Raw genomic sequence first — 17,546 nt, forward strand, 5'->3', positions numbered from 1 at the left:
TTTAGTAACAACTTGTTTCCCTAATGGTACTGATCCATTCAAATAAAGCCCAAGTTGGCACTGACAGAAGGTTATCATGCAAAGGCTGTTTAGTGAACTACGTGCTGGTCATAGTCCAGTTCCTAGAGGTCCACATCACAAATCACATCACCATGATTGGAAAGCTTTTTGGAAGTCTCAATAAACTGAACAAGGATTAAATGGACCAGGGCAAATTATCTCCCTTCTCTCAAGGGATGTCTACACAGCACACCCCTTACGGTGGCATGTAGGGTACATACACTGCATGCCCCCTAGCACACGTGTAATAGTAGTGTAGACAGAGAGGTGCTGCTTAGGCAAGTCAAAACACATTTGAACCCTGTGGGTATGTACCCTATAGCTGCTCTACAAGCAGTGCATTCCCTCCTCTATAGCTGGTGATCCTTCTAGAATAAAATGTAGGGGCACTGGCCAGGAAATATGGAGAAACTTGAAATGCTTCTGCCTTTGTTGTACGTGTTCTGTGGCTTGAGGACCTCAGCCTTTAGGCGTGGCTGTCCAGCACTTTTCATAGTTACTAAATAAACAGCAAAAAATGAAAAGTAAGTAAAAGTTGAAAATTCACTTTAGGACATGAAGGCATGAATTTTCCAGCTACTAGAAATAATGGCTGACTGCACCACAGGCAGACACCTGTCATCTATACAACCTCATTGTCATGGCCCTAAGTGACTTAGGAGACTAAGTTCAATTGAAGATGAACAAGATTGATGCTCCTAAGTCATTTTGGCGCTTTTGAATATTCTACCCATTATTCCTTACATTTAGCACAGCAGAAAAACAGATACGTTGTAAAGATGTGAGCATTAGCAATCCAATCCATCTTTATTTCAACAGCACTTTCTATTGGGAAAACCAAAAAGAATTGCTAATTGTTTTACAAATACAGCAAAATGATAAAAGAAAAATAAACATATGTACAAAATTAAACATAAAAGCCCAAGAAAACATATGATTAATATCAGGATGTGCATTAAAAGAATGCTAACAATGTTTAAATAAAAATTATTCCTGCTATAAAATATAGCACATATCATATAGATAAACTATATGCAACTCTACAATATGTTTTAAATAAGGATTTCCCATGATGTGAGCAAAATCTGAGTTATTAGAACTCCAGTACAAAAATACATCCTTTTAATACTACTAAAGCAATTTTATCTTCAAAGTTTTGTATTCACTTTTACTAACTGATCCTCACAACATCCCTGTGAGATAGGTAAGTATTATACTCATTTTACAGACGGGGAACTAAGTTAATTGCCCAAGGTCACCCAGCATTATCAAGGTCAGTCCTGGAACAAGAATCCACAACTACCTGGCTTCCTGTTATACTGTCATCTGAGGTTGTGTATTATTTCTCTATTATGTACAGTTTGGGTTGAGTTTATTATTTATAGTAAAGTACCAACATAACCCACAGAGCGCAAATGTAACATTTTAGTCCTAAAGTTTTAAGCTGATATCAATTGTCTTTCCTTGTATTTCAATATATTTGATCTTCCATAGAATTTTCTCTGTTTTTGAACTTTATTAGGCACCAGATATGTTGTGGATTTAATTGGGCAAATTCTGCTCTCACTTATATCTGTGTAAATTCAGAATAATCATCAATGGGGTTACTGCAGTGTAGATGAGAACAATTCTGGGCACACTTCTCCTAGATTTTAATAAAGCCTTTGATAGAAAAGTCAGTGACAAACCTATCAGAAAATCAAACCCTATTAGAAAAGTCAGAACAATGTTACTTGGCTATTCTGATAGAATACAGAACTGTTTGAACGGTTATAACTCAACAGAGGAATTATTCATGAAAGAGAATCAAACTGGAAAGAGACATCAAGTCTAATAAAGAGCCCTAACCTGGCACAAACAGTATTTTCATACATCAGAAGAAAGAGCAAACTGTACATTAACAATATAGATGACACCACGTGGGAGTAATTGTGAACACAGTGAAAGGCAGAAGTGACCTAAATGACACGAGTTTAGAGACTAGGCAAAATGAGACCAGATGGAGTACTCTACAGTTTGGGGCACTTTGTCCCGAAGAATAATATTGTTAAACTCTAGGGAGCATGAAAGTCACGATTAGCATGTATAAGTTTGTAGATAAGGATAAGGGAATTTAACCTGTACCGTCTGGAGAAAATTTGGTTCTGGGAATAAGACAAACGTCTTACTTGCCCAAAAGGCAGGAGGATGGAGGATCTCCTGAAGTCTATTATCTATGACCTTTTGGAGAAAGAAAAGATTCATTATTATTTTTAAGTTTTTCAATCCTTTTGGCCAATTGTGTTTTTCTGAAGCTATTATATCTGCTACTGGCAGTGGATATGTATTGAATTTGCCGGTGTGTGAGAGTTAACTAGATTTATTATTTCAAAATGTATTTGAATGTGAAAAAAGTGAAACGCTACATCAGATTTCTCATATTAACCAAATAAGACTGCAAACACTACCCAATGCTTATACATAAGTAAAGTTAGTCTATATAATAGGTTTACTTTAAGATGATAAAAAGCAACAAAATAATACTATGTTGGCAAGATATAAGGCATAAGCATTACATTTTATTCACATAATGAATGTGTAGTGCAGATTATTACTCATTTACTGAGGATCTAAATCAAACTGAAGTCAATGGAAAGGCTCCTACTATGTACATTGATTCAATGGGTTTGGGATCAGACCCTAAGAGTTTAAGAATGGGATATGATATCAGTAGATATGAAGTCAGAGGTAATGCGGTATCATGTAGTGATAAAGAAAGTACCAGAGTAAAACAGATATGTAGAACAAATGGGACAAAGACAGCACATCAACACAAGCTCTCGGTAATGATTATTCTCAGCCTCATCTTTGTTATAGATACAGAGAAACTTTCTTACTAAATTGAACAAATGTCTGCTCTGTCACTGCAATTTAATCGACTGATTTAAGTCAGCAGTAAGCTCATTTACTATACAGTTGTACAGCACCCAGCATAATTGGGCATCAGTCTCTAGATCAGGGGTAGGCAACCTATGGCACGGGTGCTGAAGGCGGCACGTGAGCTGATTTTTAGTGGCACTCACACCGCCTGGGTCCTGGCCACCAGTCTGGAGTGGCTCTGCATTTTAATTTATTTTTAAATGAAGCTTCTTAAACATTTTCAAAACCGTTATTTACTTTACATACAACAATAGTTTAGTTATATATTATAAACTTATAGAGAGAGACTTTCTAAAAACATTAAAATGTATTTCTGACACACGAAACCTTAAATTAGAGTGAATAAATGAAGACTCGGCACACCACTTCTGAAAGGTTGCCGACCCCTGCTCTAGATGCTACTGCAATATAAATGTTAAATAAATACATTACAACAATAGCAATAGGATTCCATCAGTGTAACAGAATTTGGCCCAGTTAGTGCCTTAAAACAATTCAGCAGATAATCATTCTATTTCAATATACATTACGCCACATTTCAGTGCAAGATGGTTCCACTATATGTGGCTTATTAAAGTGGACAGACTGACTGTATACCAGCTCCTGAAAGGCAATGCACCCTCTCCCTTCCCACTCAGCATAGCGGCACCATGCAGGGTATCAAGGTCTAAGTGGGATTCACAGGCTCACGTGCAATATGTAAGAAAACAAGATCCACATAATTCCATGCAATCCTAGATGGACAGAGAAAGAAGCAAAACCTATACACATATTGGGCTCACTCCTGCCCCCTCTGTCAATTATAAGACTTACATTGAAATAAATGGGAGCCTACACAGACAGAATTAAGCAATCAATTTTATATTAATTATTGCCCAATGCGACACAATGTTTGGGAGCATAAAACTTTGATTTACAGCATAGTTTTCCGAGTTTTGAACATTTCAGAAAGGAAGATATAGGAATTTTCTAATCTTAAAGTAAACATATATAACTGATATGTCTTATGTGTCGTGTGTCTTCAGATATACAGAGTATTTGCACAATGCATTTCAATTAATACATTCTACAATGCAATCGATTGTTCAAAAACCTGAATTTTGATTCTAAAAAGTTCAGATTAAATAGCCAATTAGATTAATCAATTCTTTCAATTTTAAATCAAAAATATTTTTCTTTGAAACCACAAACAGGATAAATATTTGCTCTCAGATCTGAGGATGTAGAACCACGCATGGGCTCTCTTATTATTTCTTCTCAAAGAACAATTTTGCCAGAAAGCAAACAAAAGTATTGTTAGAGACAAGACAATATCTGCATTTGGAGCTTACTCTTTTTGATTTATGGTGAGAGAAAATGAGCATGATAGAAATAAGAAAGCACTGTCAGTGAACTGGACATGTATTGTATTGCCTCATTACTATCACAAAAAAGATATATTAGAGAGTATTGGTGCATAAGCCTGTAAATTCGCTGTCACAAAAAATGAACACATCTAAACAAATGCCTTTTACACATGTGTTAGAACATGTGATCAATAAAACAGGTTGTTTTATCAAAGAATACAATTAAAAATGCTCACATTAATGCAAATTCCATAAAGATATATTCATTTGGTGTTCATGCTTTTACAAATAGAGACTGAAAGGAACCTATCCATCTTTGCAAACCACATTTAAACTTACAAGTGCATGCATGATACATTTTTATGCAACCTGCAAAGGTAACTTGATTAGAGTTACACCTGCTAATTTACATTAAAAAGGTACATAACGATTAACCACGTGCCATATTATACTAACGTGTAAATACTTTTATGTTGAGTGGATCCCAAGCTAAGTTTATTATATAAGTTAGGGCCCTATTTAGTGATGAATGGTGATGGAGCAGGATCCATAATAGAGGCACTGTTGTACTATATTGATTATTTTGGATAAGGAGAGTTGACCTGAAATGTACATACCAAACAGGAGTATCAGGATTTTGATCAGCAGGATCCAATGGGAATTTAAAGACAGCCTACAGGTTAACAGAATTTTAGGTATTGGTATTTGGTATCATATAAACAATTTAGGCTGAACTAACCAGCATCATATTCCATGATGAATCCTGGAATCAGGCAGTTAAGTCTGTAGAGCAACGTATGCTACATGGAATTTTATGCAGAGGATGTGATAATAAAGCTTAGCAGAACATTATCAGGCAGTTAGAACTCAAAATTGACCTTCTTTGAACATCTACCTTATAGCTACATGTTTACTCCAACTCAGACAAGTCATTGACTTCTAGCATTGCTATATCCTCATTGCTGACTTCTGTTTTTGTGACTCTTTTCCAGTGCTGTTGTCCTGGTTTTGTGGACCTCTGCCTTTGGTGGAAGCTGCCTCTTGAAAGATAAGCAAGGCAGAAGTTGGATCCTGGAGTTGATCAATTATATACTGACATTACATACTGAATAGCTGAACAAGCTCAAGGTTGGAATTTCTAGAAGCACAGAGAACAGACTGACCAAAACAAACAGGAAATTATAAAGAACTAAATTGTTATTTACCATTTCGCTTCCAAACAGGACAGAGTAAGGCGAGTGGATCAGAAATTTTAAAAAACAGACAAATTATATGCTAGCAATGAGAGTCCTCACAAATAAAGGCACTCCCACACTTGCACAATATCGATGGATAAGGCCAGGAAGGGGAAATATGCTCAAAGTTTCCAAATATTATTTTTGTTTTTCCAAGTCAGATATTTTTCTCAATCTCAATTGCTTTCTTAGTACTCAGCACACATTACAAGAAACAAACAAACAAACGAGTCAGACAAATGTGAACTGCAGTGCACATCTATTGACTCCTACAGTATTTAAAGAGCTCAGAAAATGACTCTATCTTCCTGTCTTCTTTCCCACCAAAGCGTGCTGTTTAAGGTTCCAAAACTGTTATCTTCCTCTTCTTGTTCTTTAGCAAGTTCCATAAAAACCTAAAACGGATGAAAATGGCATCAACAGTGTATTCCGTGTAAGAGTATTCAGACTGCAAGGATCGGAGTGCCTACCAATTCCAGAAAATTCATAGAAACGAATCTCAAAAGTGGTACCTATTGCACCAGTATCTGAATAGGTATACTGACCCTTCAGAATGGAGACTTAAGAACATAAATCCCATTGACTTTCAAAGTAGGAGTGTAAGTAAGAGATCTTAAGTGCTTATGTCAATTTTGGAAATGGCACATCAGGTCTTACTTAGGCACTTTTGAAAATTTTACCCTATAAAACTATAATCCACAGACTTTTTTTGTTTATAATTATGAAACAAAATTTGCTTCCTATACCTGTTCCAGGGTTGCTTGAGAAAAGTTGTACTCTTCGATATTAAAGGCATGTTTTGCTGTTAAAAGGATTAGAAAGAATTCTCATTTAAAAACAATTAATCATCAAATGCCTCAAAATGACTTTATTTAAATCTATATATTCAAATATCTACTGTTAAATTCACTAAAAATACAGAGGAGTTTTACAATTAGATGACCCAGCTGAATGCAACGCCACGTGAGAGCAACTAGTGCAGGTCTTTGGTTGCAGTCTCCCTCTCTCCAGAGTGGCAGGGAATGGGAATAAAGACTGGAAGGTGGCATCCACACAGTCATAGGAATTAGAGGTGGAAAAGAATCACTGGCAGTCATCCATCCAGCAGCACCAAAACAACCTCTTAAGACTACGTCTCATGTAAAGGTCTCTAGCTGCATCTTTACGGAACTGTTTTAACATTAAACCTTGGAATATATTTATCAACACTCAACTCGATGGTCCTCAGTCCTTATGGCCTATTTTCTTGGCAAGCCTTAAAGGCATATGGGTATCCCCGTGCCCAGTGACAATCCTCTCCCAAGAACTTCCTCTCCTGTATAGAGTCAGGCTCACCCTTTGAAGGTGTCTTGGGGCTGCATGAGGTGCAGCAAGGTCCTATTCCACAAGTAAAAACTGTTATGGGTTTAGCCTAAACTCCCAAGCCCTACCTTTGTGATGGCTACAACCACCATAAACTTTCTCCATTTCCACTGAGAAACCCAGTGACCCCTCCAAGCAATATTCTGATAGCCTTGTAAAAAAAAAAATAAGAAAAAGAAAAAAAAAAAAAAGGGATACGTTTACCCCCTCAGGTCCGGGCATTTTGAACTGATATGCTAATACAAGGTAGTTCCCAGACTCCTAGGGATGATGTTTAAATTATCTGTACAGTGCCAGGGCTGTGAAAGTGGCTATTCAGACAAATGCAAAAAAGGCTTCTTTCAAAAGGAATATACAATCTGAGTTCAATATTGCAATGATTCACAAAAGTGTGTGCATTTGGTGGTGGGCATATGGGAAAGACAAGGTTACAGTGATACAAAACACGCTATTGGGGTCTGATCAACACCACTGACTTCACATATTCAGAGACGTTAAGGCGAGAAGGGACCATTATGTTAATCTATTCTGAACTGCATAACACAGGCTATAAAACGCCATCTGGCCATTGATTTACTACAGCATCTCTTTATGAAATGCATCCAATTTTGACTTCAAAGATTAAACAATGAAAAATCTACCACATCTCTTGGCAATCTGTTCCAGTGGATAATTACCCTTATGGTTCAACGTTTGCACCTTATATCCAGTTTGATTTTTTCTAGCGTCAATGTCCAGTCATTGAAGCTTGTTGTGTCCTTTGTCTGCTAGATTAAAGAACTCTCTAGAATTAAATATATTCATCCACTGTAGGTATTTATAGACTGAGATGGGAACTGAACCAGTCCTTGCTGAATTCACATCTGTTTAGTTCTTTTTACCTTGAACTGTGTACATAGGTTAAGAGTACAGCAGGGTTATATAAGTTAATGTGTTATGAGGAAAGAAAGTTAAAAGGGCACGAGTCATGGCCTGGAGGTTGGCATTAAAAAGCTAACCAAACCAAGTGAATTTTGAGGAAAGGTTTGAATAAGAGTAACGCTACATGGTACACAGGATCAGGGGAAATATTTCCAGTGGCATGGTAGGCAAAATGATTACTATTTACCTTGCTTGCTTGGCAAATACTTGGTCTTACCTTCTTCCAGTTTCAAAAAAGACTGAGAGAGCGACTGTACATCTTCCTTAGGAATTTTATATGCCAAAATAGAGGCAAAACTGGAGGAAAAAACAAACAAACAAAATACAGTGTGATATTTTCCCAGGCCAAAATTGCTGAAAACAAAAGGAAAGAAAAAAGTTTCACATGACTGAGCATAAATTTATTTTCTAAAAGAGCAGGCAAAAGCACTGCAAGCTAATCATATAGTAACACAGGGACATAGGAATTACCATTTTGGATCAGATTATTTGGTTCACTAACCTGACAGAGGCCAGAACCAGCCAGGACTCCTTTGAAGACACTATCAAAATTCTGTGTCACCCGTCTTTGGCACCTGAGACAGAATCATCTGCACTGTCCTCACTAATCAGGTATTCTCTTTGGTGGACAGTTCAAAAATCTCCCAACTACCTGGTTTAGTCCATTTAAAAAGGGAAACTCCAAGGTTTGTTACATCCCAAATTTCTTGGACCAGGGCAGGGGTAAAGATCCAGAATAGAAAATCTGTCACCATATGATCTCCTTTCTGAGACTGACCTCTCCACCAAAACTGCCCCACCTGAAAAAATTCTTTGGGTATTTCTATGATGGCCTTTTCCTGGGTCCTTGTGAACAGTAAACAAAGTAGAATAAGATATTATTGTTAAGAGTTTGCATTTATCCACTGACAGAAATTCAAGTAATTTAGTGTTTCAGAAGATTTATGGAAGAACTCTTGATGACGGGACAAAAAGGATGTGGGCCAAATGCTGAGGCCTCCTAGAAGAGTCTGAACTACCTTCAGCATTTGCAGGACCATGGGGACTATCCAAATTTCTTGGAGTGGGAAAGAGGTCACTCTCAGCAAGGAAATTACCAGACACAACTGTTACACAAGCATAATTTTGTTCTTGCTATCAATAAAGGTATTTTTCTTTGCTTGCTTTCACATGTTCTCTTTCTTATATATATATATATATATATATATATATATATATATATATATATATATATATATATATATATATAAATAAGTCTATATATATTATTTAAAATGTGGCTAACATATCATCAATAATTACTTACTCATAACACACTGACAAAAATGAAGCATGCATTAATGCAAATATATTTTTTCCTTGTAAGGACCGGTCTTCTATTTAATAACTTTTACCTTTCCTGATGAGATGCATTTGGGAAGATGTGCAAAATTTGCCTGCGAAGGAACTCCACCTGTTGTACGTCTGCTGTTTCTTTTAATTTCATTTCCAAGAAATAGCCTCTGCCAAATTTACTTTTTAGATGCTGAACTGAACCAATACACCTACAGATTGTTGAGACAAATATCGTTTGTCATGTAACAAAAAACAAAAAACAAAAAAAAGGCAGAGCTGTTTTCAATAGTTTCTTTTTATGAATTAGATTAATTTATGAGAGGTTTGAGATGAAAACAAATGTGACTGTACTTTTTTAATGCTATAAATATGTTCAAGCCGAGACACACCATGTTTTCTTTTAAGCAAAAGTTCCAAATATTCATGGACTACTAAAGTCTACAATACCTTAACTGTCCAGACACCATGACTGCAACTCGATCACACACAGCTTCAGCCTCTTCCATATAATGAGTGGTCAAAATAGCTGCTCTCTCTTTGCTTTTAAATGCTGCTCGAATTGCCATCCTGAAAATTAATGAAAAATAATAACTACAGCTACAAATTACCTTTAACATGACATGTCATGTTGGGAAAATAGTTTAGTTATAATTAACAAATCCTTAGCCACATCATCAGCTTTTTTCATTCTAGGGCAAAGAAAAGCAAATGTATCTATTTCTTTTGAGTTATTCTCAATACAAACATATTAATGTAAGTATTTTGCAGGGATTTGGATGCCCACCAGTTTCTTAATCCCAACAGCCTTATTATGAAAAGAAAACGCTAATTTTAAAATGAAAAGTGAATACTGTGTAGGCACAAAGAAGCAGTTACTGATCCTGTATTGAATCTTGCCTATGCTGGGCCCTGGAAGGAAATGTCACAATGCGGGGGAAAAGAAGGAAACATTTCTTTGGTAGGTTATTCTTCTTTAAAATGATGAAAGAAACTGCTCAGAAGTTTGGATCGTTAGAGTGGTTGCAATGATCAAATGTGCACGATAAATTCTTTTATCACGTGGTTCTGCAATTTGTCAGCTGGCTCTGGAATTCATCCCATGGATATTACTACGACAAGCATGGTTATCGTGTACCAAACACACAAAATGGTTTGCTACCTGGCTTCCAGAGGCACTGCCTCTTTCTCCATCTTTTGTTACCACAGTGGTGACAAGCAGAGGAATTCAAACTGGAGCTCCTTTGGTTTAACCTCACAGCTGCGCACTACCCAAGAGAGTCCCACAACTCTGAAACGAACTCTCCTTCCCATCACATTACAAAGCCTACCCAGTGTCTTAGGCATCTGGGGAGGGACAGCTGCAGGAAGAGGATGAATTTGAGGAGCTTGGTTTCTTATTCCTCAATGGGGTGATATTATGAAGGATTCTATTATTTTTGTCCATTGTATTCTAATTATGATGAATTTTAAGTTGCTGTGACAGCACTCAGTTGTTAATGTATGCTTTTGATTGTTATAAATCAAATGAAAGATTTATCTTCAAAGGGAAATAAGCAATTAATCTGCAAATGATGTGAAGACAACATGCAGATGAAAGCAGCCTGCACAAAGCTAGATTCTCGGCAATGCACAGAGGTAGCTGTCCTTAATGCTAACAACAGTTATGCACATGACTGGAAAGAAGAAAAAATACTTTGCTTATATTAATCTATGACATATTACCACTGTGAGCTTTGGAGTAAGAGTATTACTACCATATTATCCTACAATGTAGTCTCTTTTAAAAAAAAGTCTCTTGTAAGTGTGGCATAATGTTACACTCACCAAATGTGCTGTTTCGCTTTAGGATCCATACCAGTAGATGGTTCGTCTAGCAATGTAATCTGGGGATTACCCAGCATACTTAGCGCAAAACATAACTGACATGAAAGAAAGAAGGTTAAATATGATTATACAATAGGCTTCATGTTATGAAAATACTGAATTCAACTTTTTTTTTAAAAAGTCTTCATACCTTGCGCTTAATTCCGACTGCTAATTTCTTTGTCATTTTCTGTAGATGGGTTTTCAATTCAAGGGCCCTTGCAATGCTGCAAAACACCCAATGCACAATATCTGTCTCATCAAATCACTGAGAACATTGTTTAAGAAAGCAGATTATTAACCCTCAAAATATGCTTTGTCATTCCTCTTAGTACAATTGTTAAATAACTGATTACTCTGCTAATTACAAAAATTATTCTAATAATGTTTTTAAAAAAAATCCTTATAACAGTTTTTACTTTACTAGATCTTATGCCTCTCACTTAGAAATTACTGAGTATGCTGTATGTTTTCAAGGTGAAATAAAATATATATAAAAATCAAAGGCATTACATATTGTTGTTTTTTTCCGTTCCAAACCATGGTCATCTTGCTCAAACTACTAAAAGCAGCCTACAATAGTCAGATAAAAACAGAGCACAAGAAACCTATGACATCTATTGTTAGACTATTAAACAGAACCCAGCTATAATAGGAGTGCAAGCAAAAAATGCTGCAATTAGTTTTTACCGTTTTATGATTTCTTCCACATCAGTTTTACTCATTCCTTTGATAGATCCATATATTTCAAAATGCTCCTGCAATGTAATATCTGGCCATAGTGGATTTATCTGAGGACAATATCCCACAAATTTAGCAGAATTATCCTCACTATTCAATCCTAAAGAATAGTCTCCTATCAGCACCTGTGGAAAAGACAGTCCTTACTCAACAGTATTTTTATGGGGTTTGCATGTCTTTATAAAGACCAAAAAATTATTTATAGATGCTGGTGACCAAAATGGTAAGAAAACAAACAAACAAAATAGATAGCCTAATTCATTTTCTATTAGTTTTCAGTCACATACCTGGCCAGCAGTTGGTTCAACGTCTCCCACCAGCATATTAATCAGGGTGCTTTTCCCAGCTCCATTTGGTCCTAGCAATCCAAGTATTTCTCCTGAATATAAATAAATAAATAAATACAAATGACATACGAAGTGTTACCCATGCGTCCCAAGAACAAAAAGGAACTGGTTTTTTTCCCCTGGAAAAATATAGTAGTTCAATGGTAACTCATTTAATACCAACCTTTTTTTACGCAAAAAGAGACGTGTTTAGTTGCCACTTTCTTTATTTTTCTCCCAAGAAGAAAATCTTTCCTTTCATCATATTCTTTATGCAGACTGTTGACCAGAATTGCTGGTTTCTAAAAAACAGAAGAGAATATATTAATTATTTTTTAAAACATAATGACAAAAACACTCTCGCAAATGGACAAACTGAAAGTTTATCAGCATAAAATAAGGTTCTTTGACATTTACCGAGGTTAGACAGATAGACTTAGATAATCCTGTCTTTTTAGTAAATCATTGCATTTCTGCTTCACCATGACTACACTTCTTTCTTAGGGACAAGTAGGGGTTATCACCATTATCTCCATTCAAGAGTCCCTGTTTTTCACTTCTAAGTCCTCATTGTCTCTATACACTGCAAAACCATGTTAAGGGTCCGATTCTGCACCTGACCCCATGCAGACAACAACTACTGGGAAGCAGCAGCAGAATTATGCTCAAGATTGCTGTCAGAGTTGCTCATGTACATTACACAGCACATCTCCTCCTCCTCCAGACTTGATCTCAGTGGCATGAGGCACCCAATCCCTACTAGCCTGAAGTGCGAGTACCCATTAGCTTGGAATCTAAAAGTACCAACCCAGGCAGACACAGAGCTGTTCTTAGGGCAATAATTCTAGGTTTTACCATGGGTAAGAGGTGGTAAGTGGAATAAATTGACACACACAAGGAAGGCAATGGAAACAAGAGAAAACACGCACTGACATCACGTGAAAAAAACAGAACCCTATTCGTTCATCTGAATCTTTTTAATACAAAATAGTTCAAATATAACTAATTCAGAAGACAAAACCAATACCTAGTTCTAATATTTACAATTAAGCATTAGTTTATTATTTCAGAGCTGGCACATGTTGATTTATTGACAGCAATTTTATCTGATCTCACCTCGTCCCCTGTGATTCAATCATAATTACACAACACAATTACCTCATCACAGCTCTGGCAGGTTGCCATTTCTTTGACCCACAATCTCTCTGCCTTTACATCTTCATCCTCATTCTCATTATGTGGATCATCTCGAAATTTCCATGTTTTGATCTTTGTAGAAGTTCTAAAGAAAGGAACAAATATTAATTTATGTTCAGTCGTCTTTAAACAGACAAAGCTCCCTGGGATTTCACTGGAGAGCTGCCCATTTATGGACAGAAAGATCAAAGTCCTTTGTGTTTGTTAGGCAATAAACTCATGCAACTAGCCATATGTGAAGGAGAGAAAAAAAAATCAGTGGAAAATAAGTCTTTAAAAAAATAAAATTCATTTGTCACTTAAAAAGAACTGCTATCAAAGAGAATAAGCAAAAAACTGCACTAAAATAGGGCTACTGCAAGTTCACACCATAGAAAATCAGATCATTTAAATGTAAACAAAGCCCTTTCCTGTTGATTCTTAGCTACAGAAACCAGTGAATATTAAAATTTTAAAACAGCAGTATAATGCAATAGGACATATTACGCCAGTGAGAAAGGGATTTTTGTTTGATCTTTGGTGTGCCTTCTGCTGCACATTAGCTACTCCCAGTTAGTGCTACCAATACTGTCTTAAGATGTTTTTTTCCAATATAGAATAACAGGTGACCCTATTAACCAACACAGACCTGAAAAATGGGTCTTCTCTTATCGATTTACCTCCATTTTTCACTTCAAGATATCGCAGGAGGAACAGCCACACTACACATTGCAAATAAGGCTAGGACAGAAAAACAATGACAGTTAATCAAAACATTTCTAGCCCCTTGAGGCCAAATGGTTTTCTATGGGATGAATGCTACGAAATGTTGATTTCCTCCCACCATGAAGGTGTTCATGACAGACTCCATGACAGTGAAATCATGTCACTAACTAATTCCATCGGAAGTCAGAGGGGTATATTTCCAAAAACTGTTTCATATGGCATGAGGTATGTGTTGTTATAATTAGAATATACTTCCAGGTATGTATAAGATATAAATGAGTCATTTAAGAGTGAAATATGATTTAAATCAGTTCTTCATAATTAATATTTCAGAAATGGTTTTCTGAAGTTTGGCCCAAAAAACAGAATGGAGGGGAGAGGAAAATGTTATTTTAAGTAAACTGGATATGGTAACTTTCTCTTTTAAAGGATCCACTCAAATCTGTCACAGTCCAGGCCCTTTATTACTATGCGAAGCCTGTAACTTGGCCTCAGTTAAATGAGCCAGTATGTCTCAGTCCAGTTCCCAGCAGACAAGAGTCTATGTCTCAAAAACATCTCCTCAGCTGGGCACTCGCTGACAGACTCAATAGGGAGGCTAATGACTGAACACAAAAAGATTGAACTTTTCCACGATCCCAACCAGCAGTCTTATCTTCCAAGAGTAGGGCTAAGCCACACTAGGGGAGCAGCAGGTGTTGAGCTGAGGGAGTGGGACAACCTACGCTGCTGTTGTCTATTCTGTAATCACTTTTTGGCTGCAGGGCAGTAGTTAATTCACTATCTCTTATAAGCATTAAATAAAAATCTTAAACACCTTACAACAGGAATGTCTTTAGGAAGTGGCTTTCCATTCAAAGTTAACATTTCCTAACATTTCTGACAAATAACTGGTGCTTACCGCGATAACTGCTACCAAGAGTTTGTCCCAGGGCTCATGGTATTTTTCATTCTTTTGTAGGTGTTTCCGTGATACCTGACAATGTGATGAATATTTACACAAAGAACTTTTCATCAAATGCTACGTTTTACATCTAAATTTAATTGCAGATTATAATGAACTATTTAAGACATTTTTATTTATATACTTTATGAGCCTGATTCAGGTTTGCACTGGCTTTACATCAGTGCGATTCCATTGACTTTTGAGGAGTCGTTCCTTGTTTACATGGAAGAAGAGAGAGATGAAAATCAGTACCAATGTATTTTGTCAATTGCAGACTCCTAGTAATCAAAACAGCTCAACTCTACAGACAGAGGGACATGGAATTTGCCTTTATGTATTTAACAAATGCTCTGTTTCTTCCAGCTTCTGAAACTACAACAACATTTAGCTTACAAGGGGATAATACAAGCAACTTTTTCAGCAGTTGGTGCTATTTACAATCCATTAAAAGGACATCAGGCATATTACAGATCAATGCAGAAGGCAAACTCCCCATTCACTTACATGTAGATCAACCACATTACCTTGAAATATATATATGTATTCTGCTAGCCCATGTACTAGGGCCCCTGAAGGGAGTTTCAAAGTTCTAAAGTTAAATTCCTCATAAAAAGGAATCAACCAACATCCCAATACCCCAAAAGCTTACCTTTATAAAACTAATCAGGCATCCAATAAGAGGATAGATTGGTATGAAGGCACAGAACACATAATGAAAAATGGTGGTTACCATGAAATATTTCATAAAGAATGCCACTTCAGTGACAACAGTAGAGATCAAAGCAGCCTAAAAACAAAAGAAAAGAAAAAAAACACGTATTTTTATCCCAGCTTATCTCACAAACTAACATGGTGATAAATTTAATACAAGTTGTGATAAGTTAGAAAACTGTCTGTATTATTTCTTAGGAATGTTATGTATGACTCTGTTTCCTTGTTCAATTTTATATTGTCGTCTGACTCAATGCAGTTAAAGCAGGCTCTAATGGGGGCTGTTAAGGTACCTAGGATGAGTAAAACAATGACACAGAAGAGACAGCTTCTCAGGTACCTACTTAGCCTTCAACTGGGGGAAAGAACTTACCTGGCTGGCACCAACCAAATTAGCACGTTTTCCTATTTCAAGGCTAGGGCGGATATGAAAAGACGCTGAGGGATTAAAAAATTGCCCTGGCAGAAAGGGAAGGAAGAAGTGGTCAGTTCAGCTGGAAGCTAACAGGGACACAGTCAGCACGCAGCAAGGCTGACATCCAGACACAATAACTTGAGTCCCAGGGTCTGGGAGCAAGTTATGTGTAACTTGACGCCCAGAGAGAATGGGGGACAGCAACATTGTCGTGCCTACCTAGGGGAATGCCACATGTGAGCAAGACACCATGCATATAGGTCTTTGTTATTTTTAAATCCACTTCTCTCAGCTGTGTGTACCATCTGAGCATCTTTGTTTTGAAGAAACTGCTTCTGCACACTATTACTGACCACTGGCTGCCAAAATAGAACTCTGGCTCAGTTGCACCTACTAGGTAACATGGTTGGCGCCCAGAGAAGTATAACCCAGAGACCTGGTTGGAGAGTGGTTGGACTGCAGTATCCTACACCAAAGAGACGTGGAGGGCCAGGCCTGCTACCAGAAAGGGATGCACTTGAGGGGACTGGAAGATGGTCTCTGAAAGAACAGCCAGCCCAGAGACTGTAACACAAGTAATCCCTCGTCTTACTCCACTCTGAGTATAATTATTCAAAAGTGTCTGTTGCTCTGGCAAGGAAGAAAAGAAACATGTATATTGCCTCATATTTAAACCATTTGTCATTTGCTTAATTTATTTCCTTTTCAGTTGCAAGTTAGAGAAATGTCAAATGGTTTAAATAGGAGGGGATTATTTTCCAAAAATGATAACTGAAAAAAATGTTGATTTGGCTTTACGGGAGAAAATGTTTAAAGTTAAGTAAATACAACAAGAGACTGACTTACCATTGAAAAAATAAACGACCAAAATTCTTTGGCATTTTGCACTTTTTTAAAGGTGAAAGAGAGCACGTAAGTGAACAGCACTACTGATGGTACATAGCCAATAAGGCAGAAGATCTGCAAGGGGGAAAAAAAAGACATTTCTTAGAACAGGGTTTCTCAATCAGGGGTCGCCGCTTGTGCAGGGAAAGCCCCTGGCGGGCCGGGCCAGTTTGTTTACCTGCCTCATCTGCAGGAGCCGCGATCGGACGGACCTGCGGACGGGGCAGGTAAACAAACCGGCCCGGCACACCAGGGGCTTTCCCTGCACAAGCGGTGACCCGTTTGAGAAATCCTGTCTTAGAAAGATTCATCATATACTGTGCTGTCACAATATTCAGCATACCCAGGGGTACAAACCTGTTATTGACATTTATTTTGTAAATGCCTAAATACTTTGAGAGTACATTTTCATCTGCAGTTGACCCTCTGTAAGTTAAAAGCTAATTTAATTGTTTTGAGATGCTGTACTCAGCATCATATGTGCTATTAAAACTTTCTGATAAAAAATGCAAGCAGGGCAGCAAGTCCCATCTTTCAGTTAAATTTAAATCTTTTCCTTAAATCATTTCTCAAGTGGCT

General features: G+C 37.0%; 1 protein-coding gene across 1 annotated transcript in view; it reads right to left on the reverse strand.

Moving 5' to 3' along the window:
• Window positions 1-842: 842 nt before the first annotated feature.
• Window positions 843-17,546, reverse strand: part of LOC127033210 (cholesterol transporter ABCA5-like) — a 68,053-nt gene continuing 51,349 nt past the window's right edge. The window contains exons 26-40 of the mRNA XM_050920992.1: window positions 16,929-17,042; window positions 15,606-15,743; window positions 14,912-14,986; window positions 13,934-14,025; window positions 13,267-13,390; window positions 12,293-12,410; window positions 12,070-12,161; window positions 11,732-11,907; window positions 11,193-11,268; window positions 11,003-11,097; window positions 9,626-9,745; window positions 9,238-9,387; window positions 8,061-8,140; window positions 6,307-6,362; window positions 843-5,955 (exon numbers count right to left, since the gene is read on the reverse strand). Of these exons, the coding sequence (XP_050776949.1) occupies window positions 5,848-5,955; window positions 6,307-6,362; window positions 8,061-8,140; window positions 9,238-9,387; window positions 9,626-9,745; window positions 11,003-11,097; window positions 11,193-11,268; window positions 11,732-11,907; window positions 12,070-12,161; window positions 12,293-12,410; window positions 13,267-13,390; window positions 13,934-14,025; window positions 14,912-14,986; window positions 15,606-15,743; window positions 16,929-17,042 (1,614 nt within the window). The 3' untranslated portion in view covers window positions 843-5,847. The remainder of the gene's footprint in view (window positions 5,956-6,306; window positions 6,363-8,060; window positions 8,141-9,237; window positions 9,388-9,625; window positions 9,746-11,002; window positions 11,098-11,192; window positions 11,269-11,731; window positions 11,908-12,069; window positions 12,162-12,292; window positions 12,411-13,266; window positions 13,391-13,933; window positions 14,026-14,911; window positions 14,987-15,605; window positions 15,744-16,928; window positions 17,043-17,546) is intronic.

The sequence above is a fragment of the Gopherus flavomarginatus genome, chromosome 12 (assembly GCF_025201925.1).
Source record: "Gopherus flavomarginatus isolate rGopFla2 chromosome 12, rGopFla2.mat.asm, whole genome shotgun sequence".
NCBI classification, from domain to species: domain Eukaryota; kingdom Metazoa; phylum Chordata; order Testudines; family Testudinidae; genus Gopherus; species Gopherus flavomarginatus.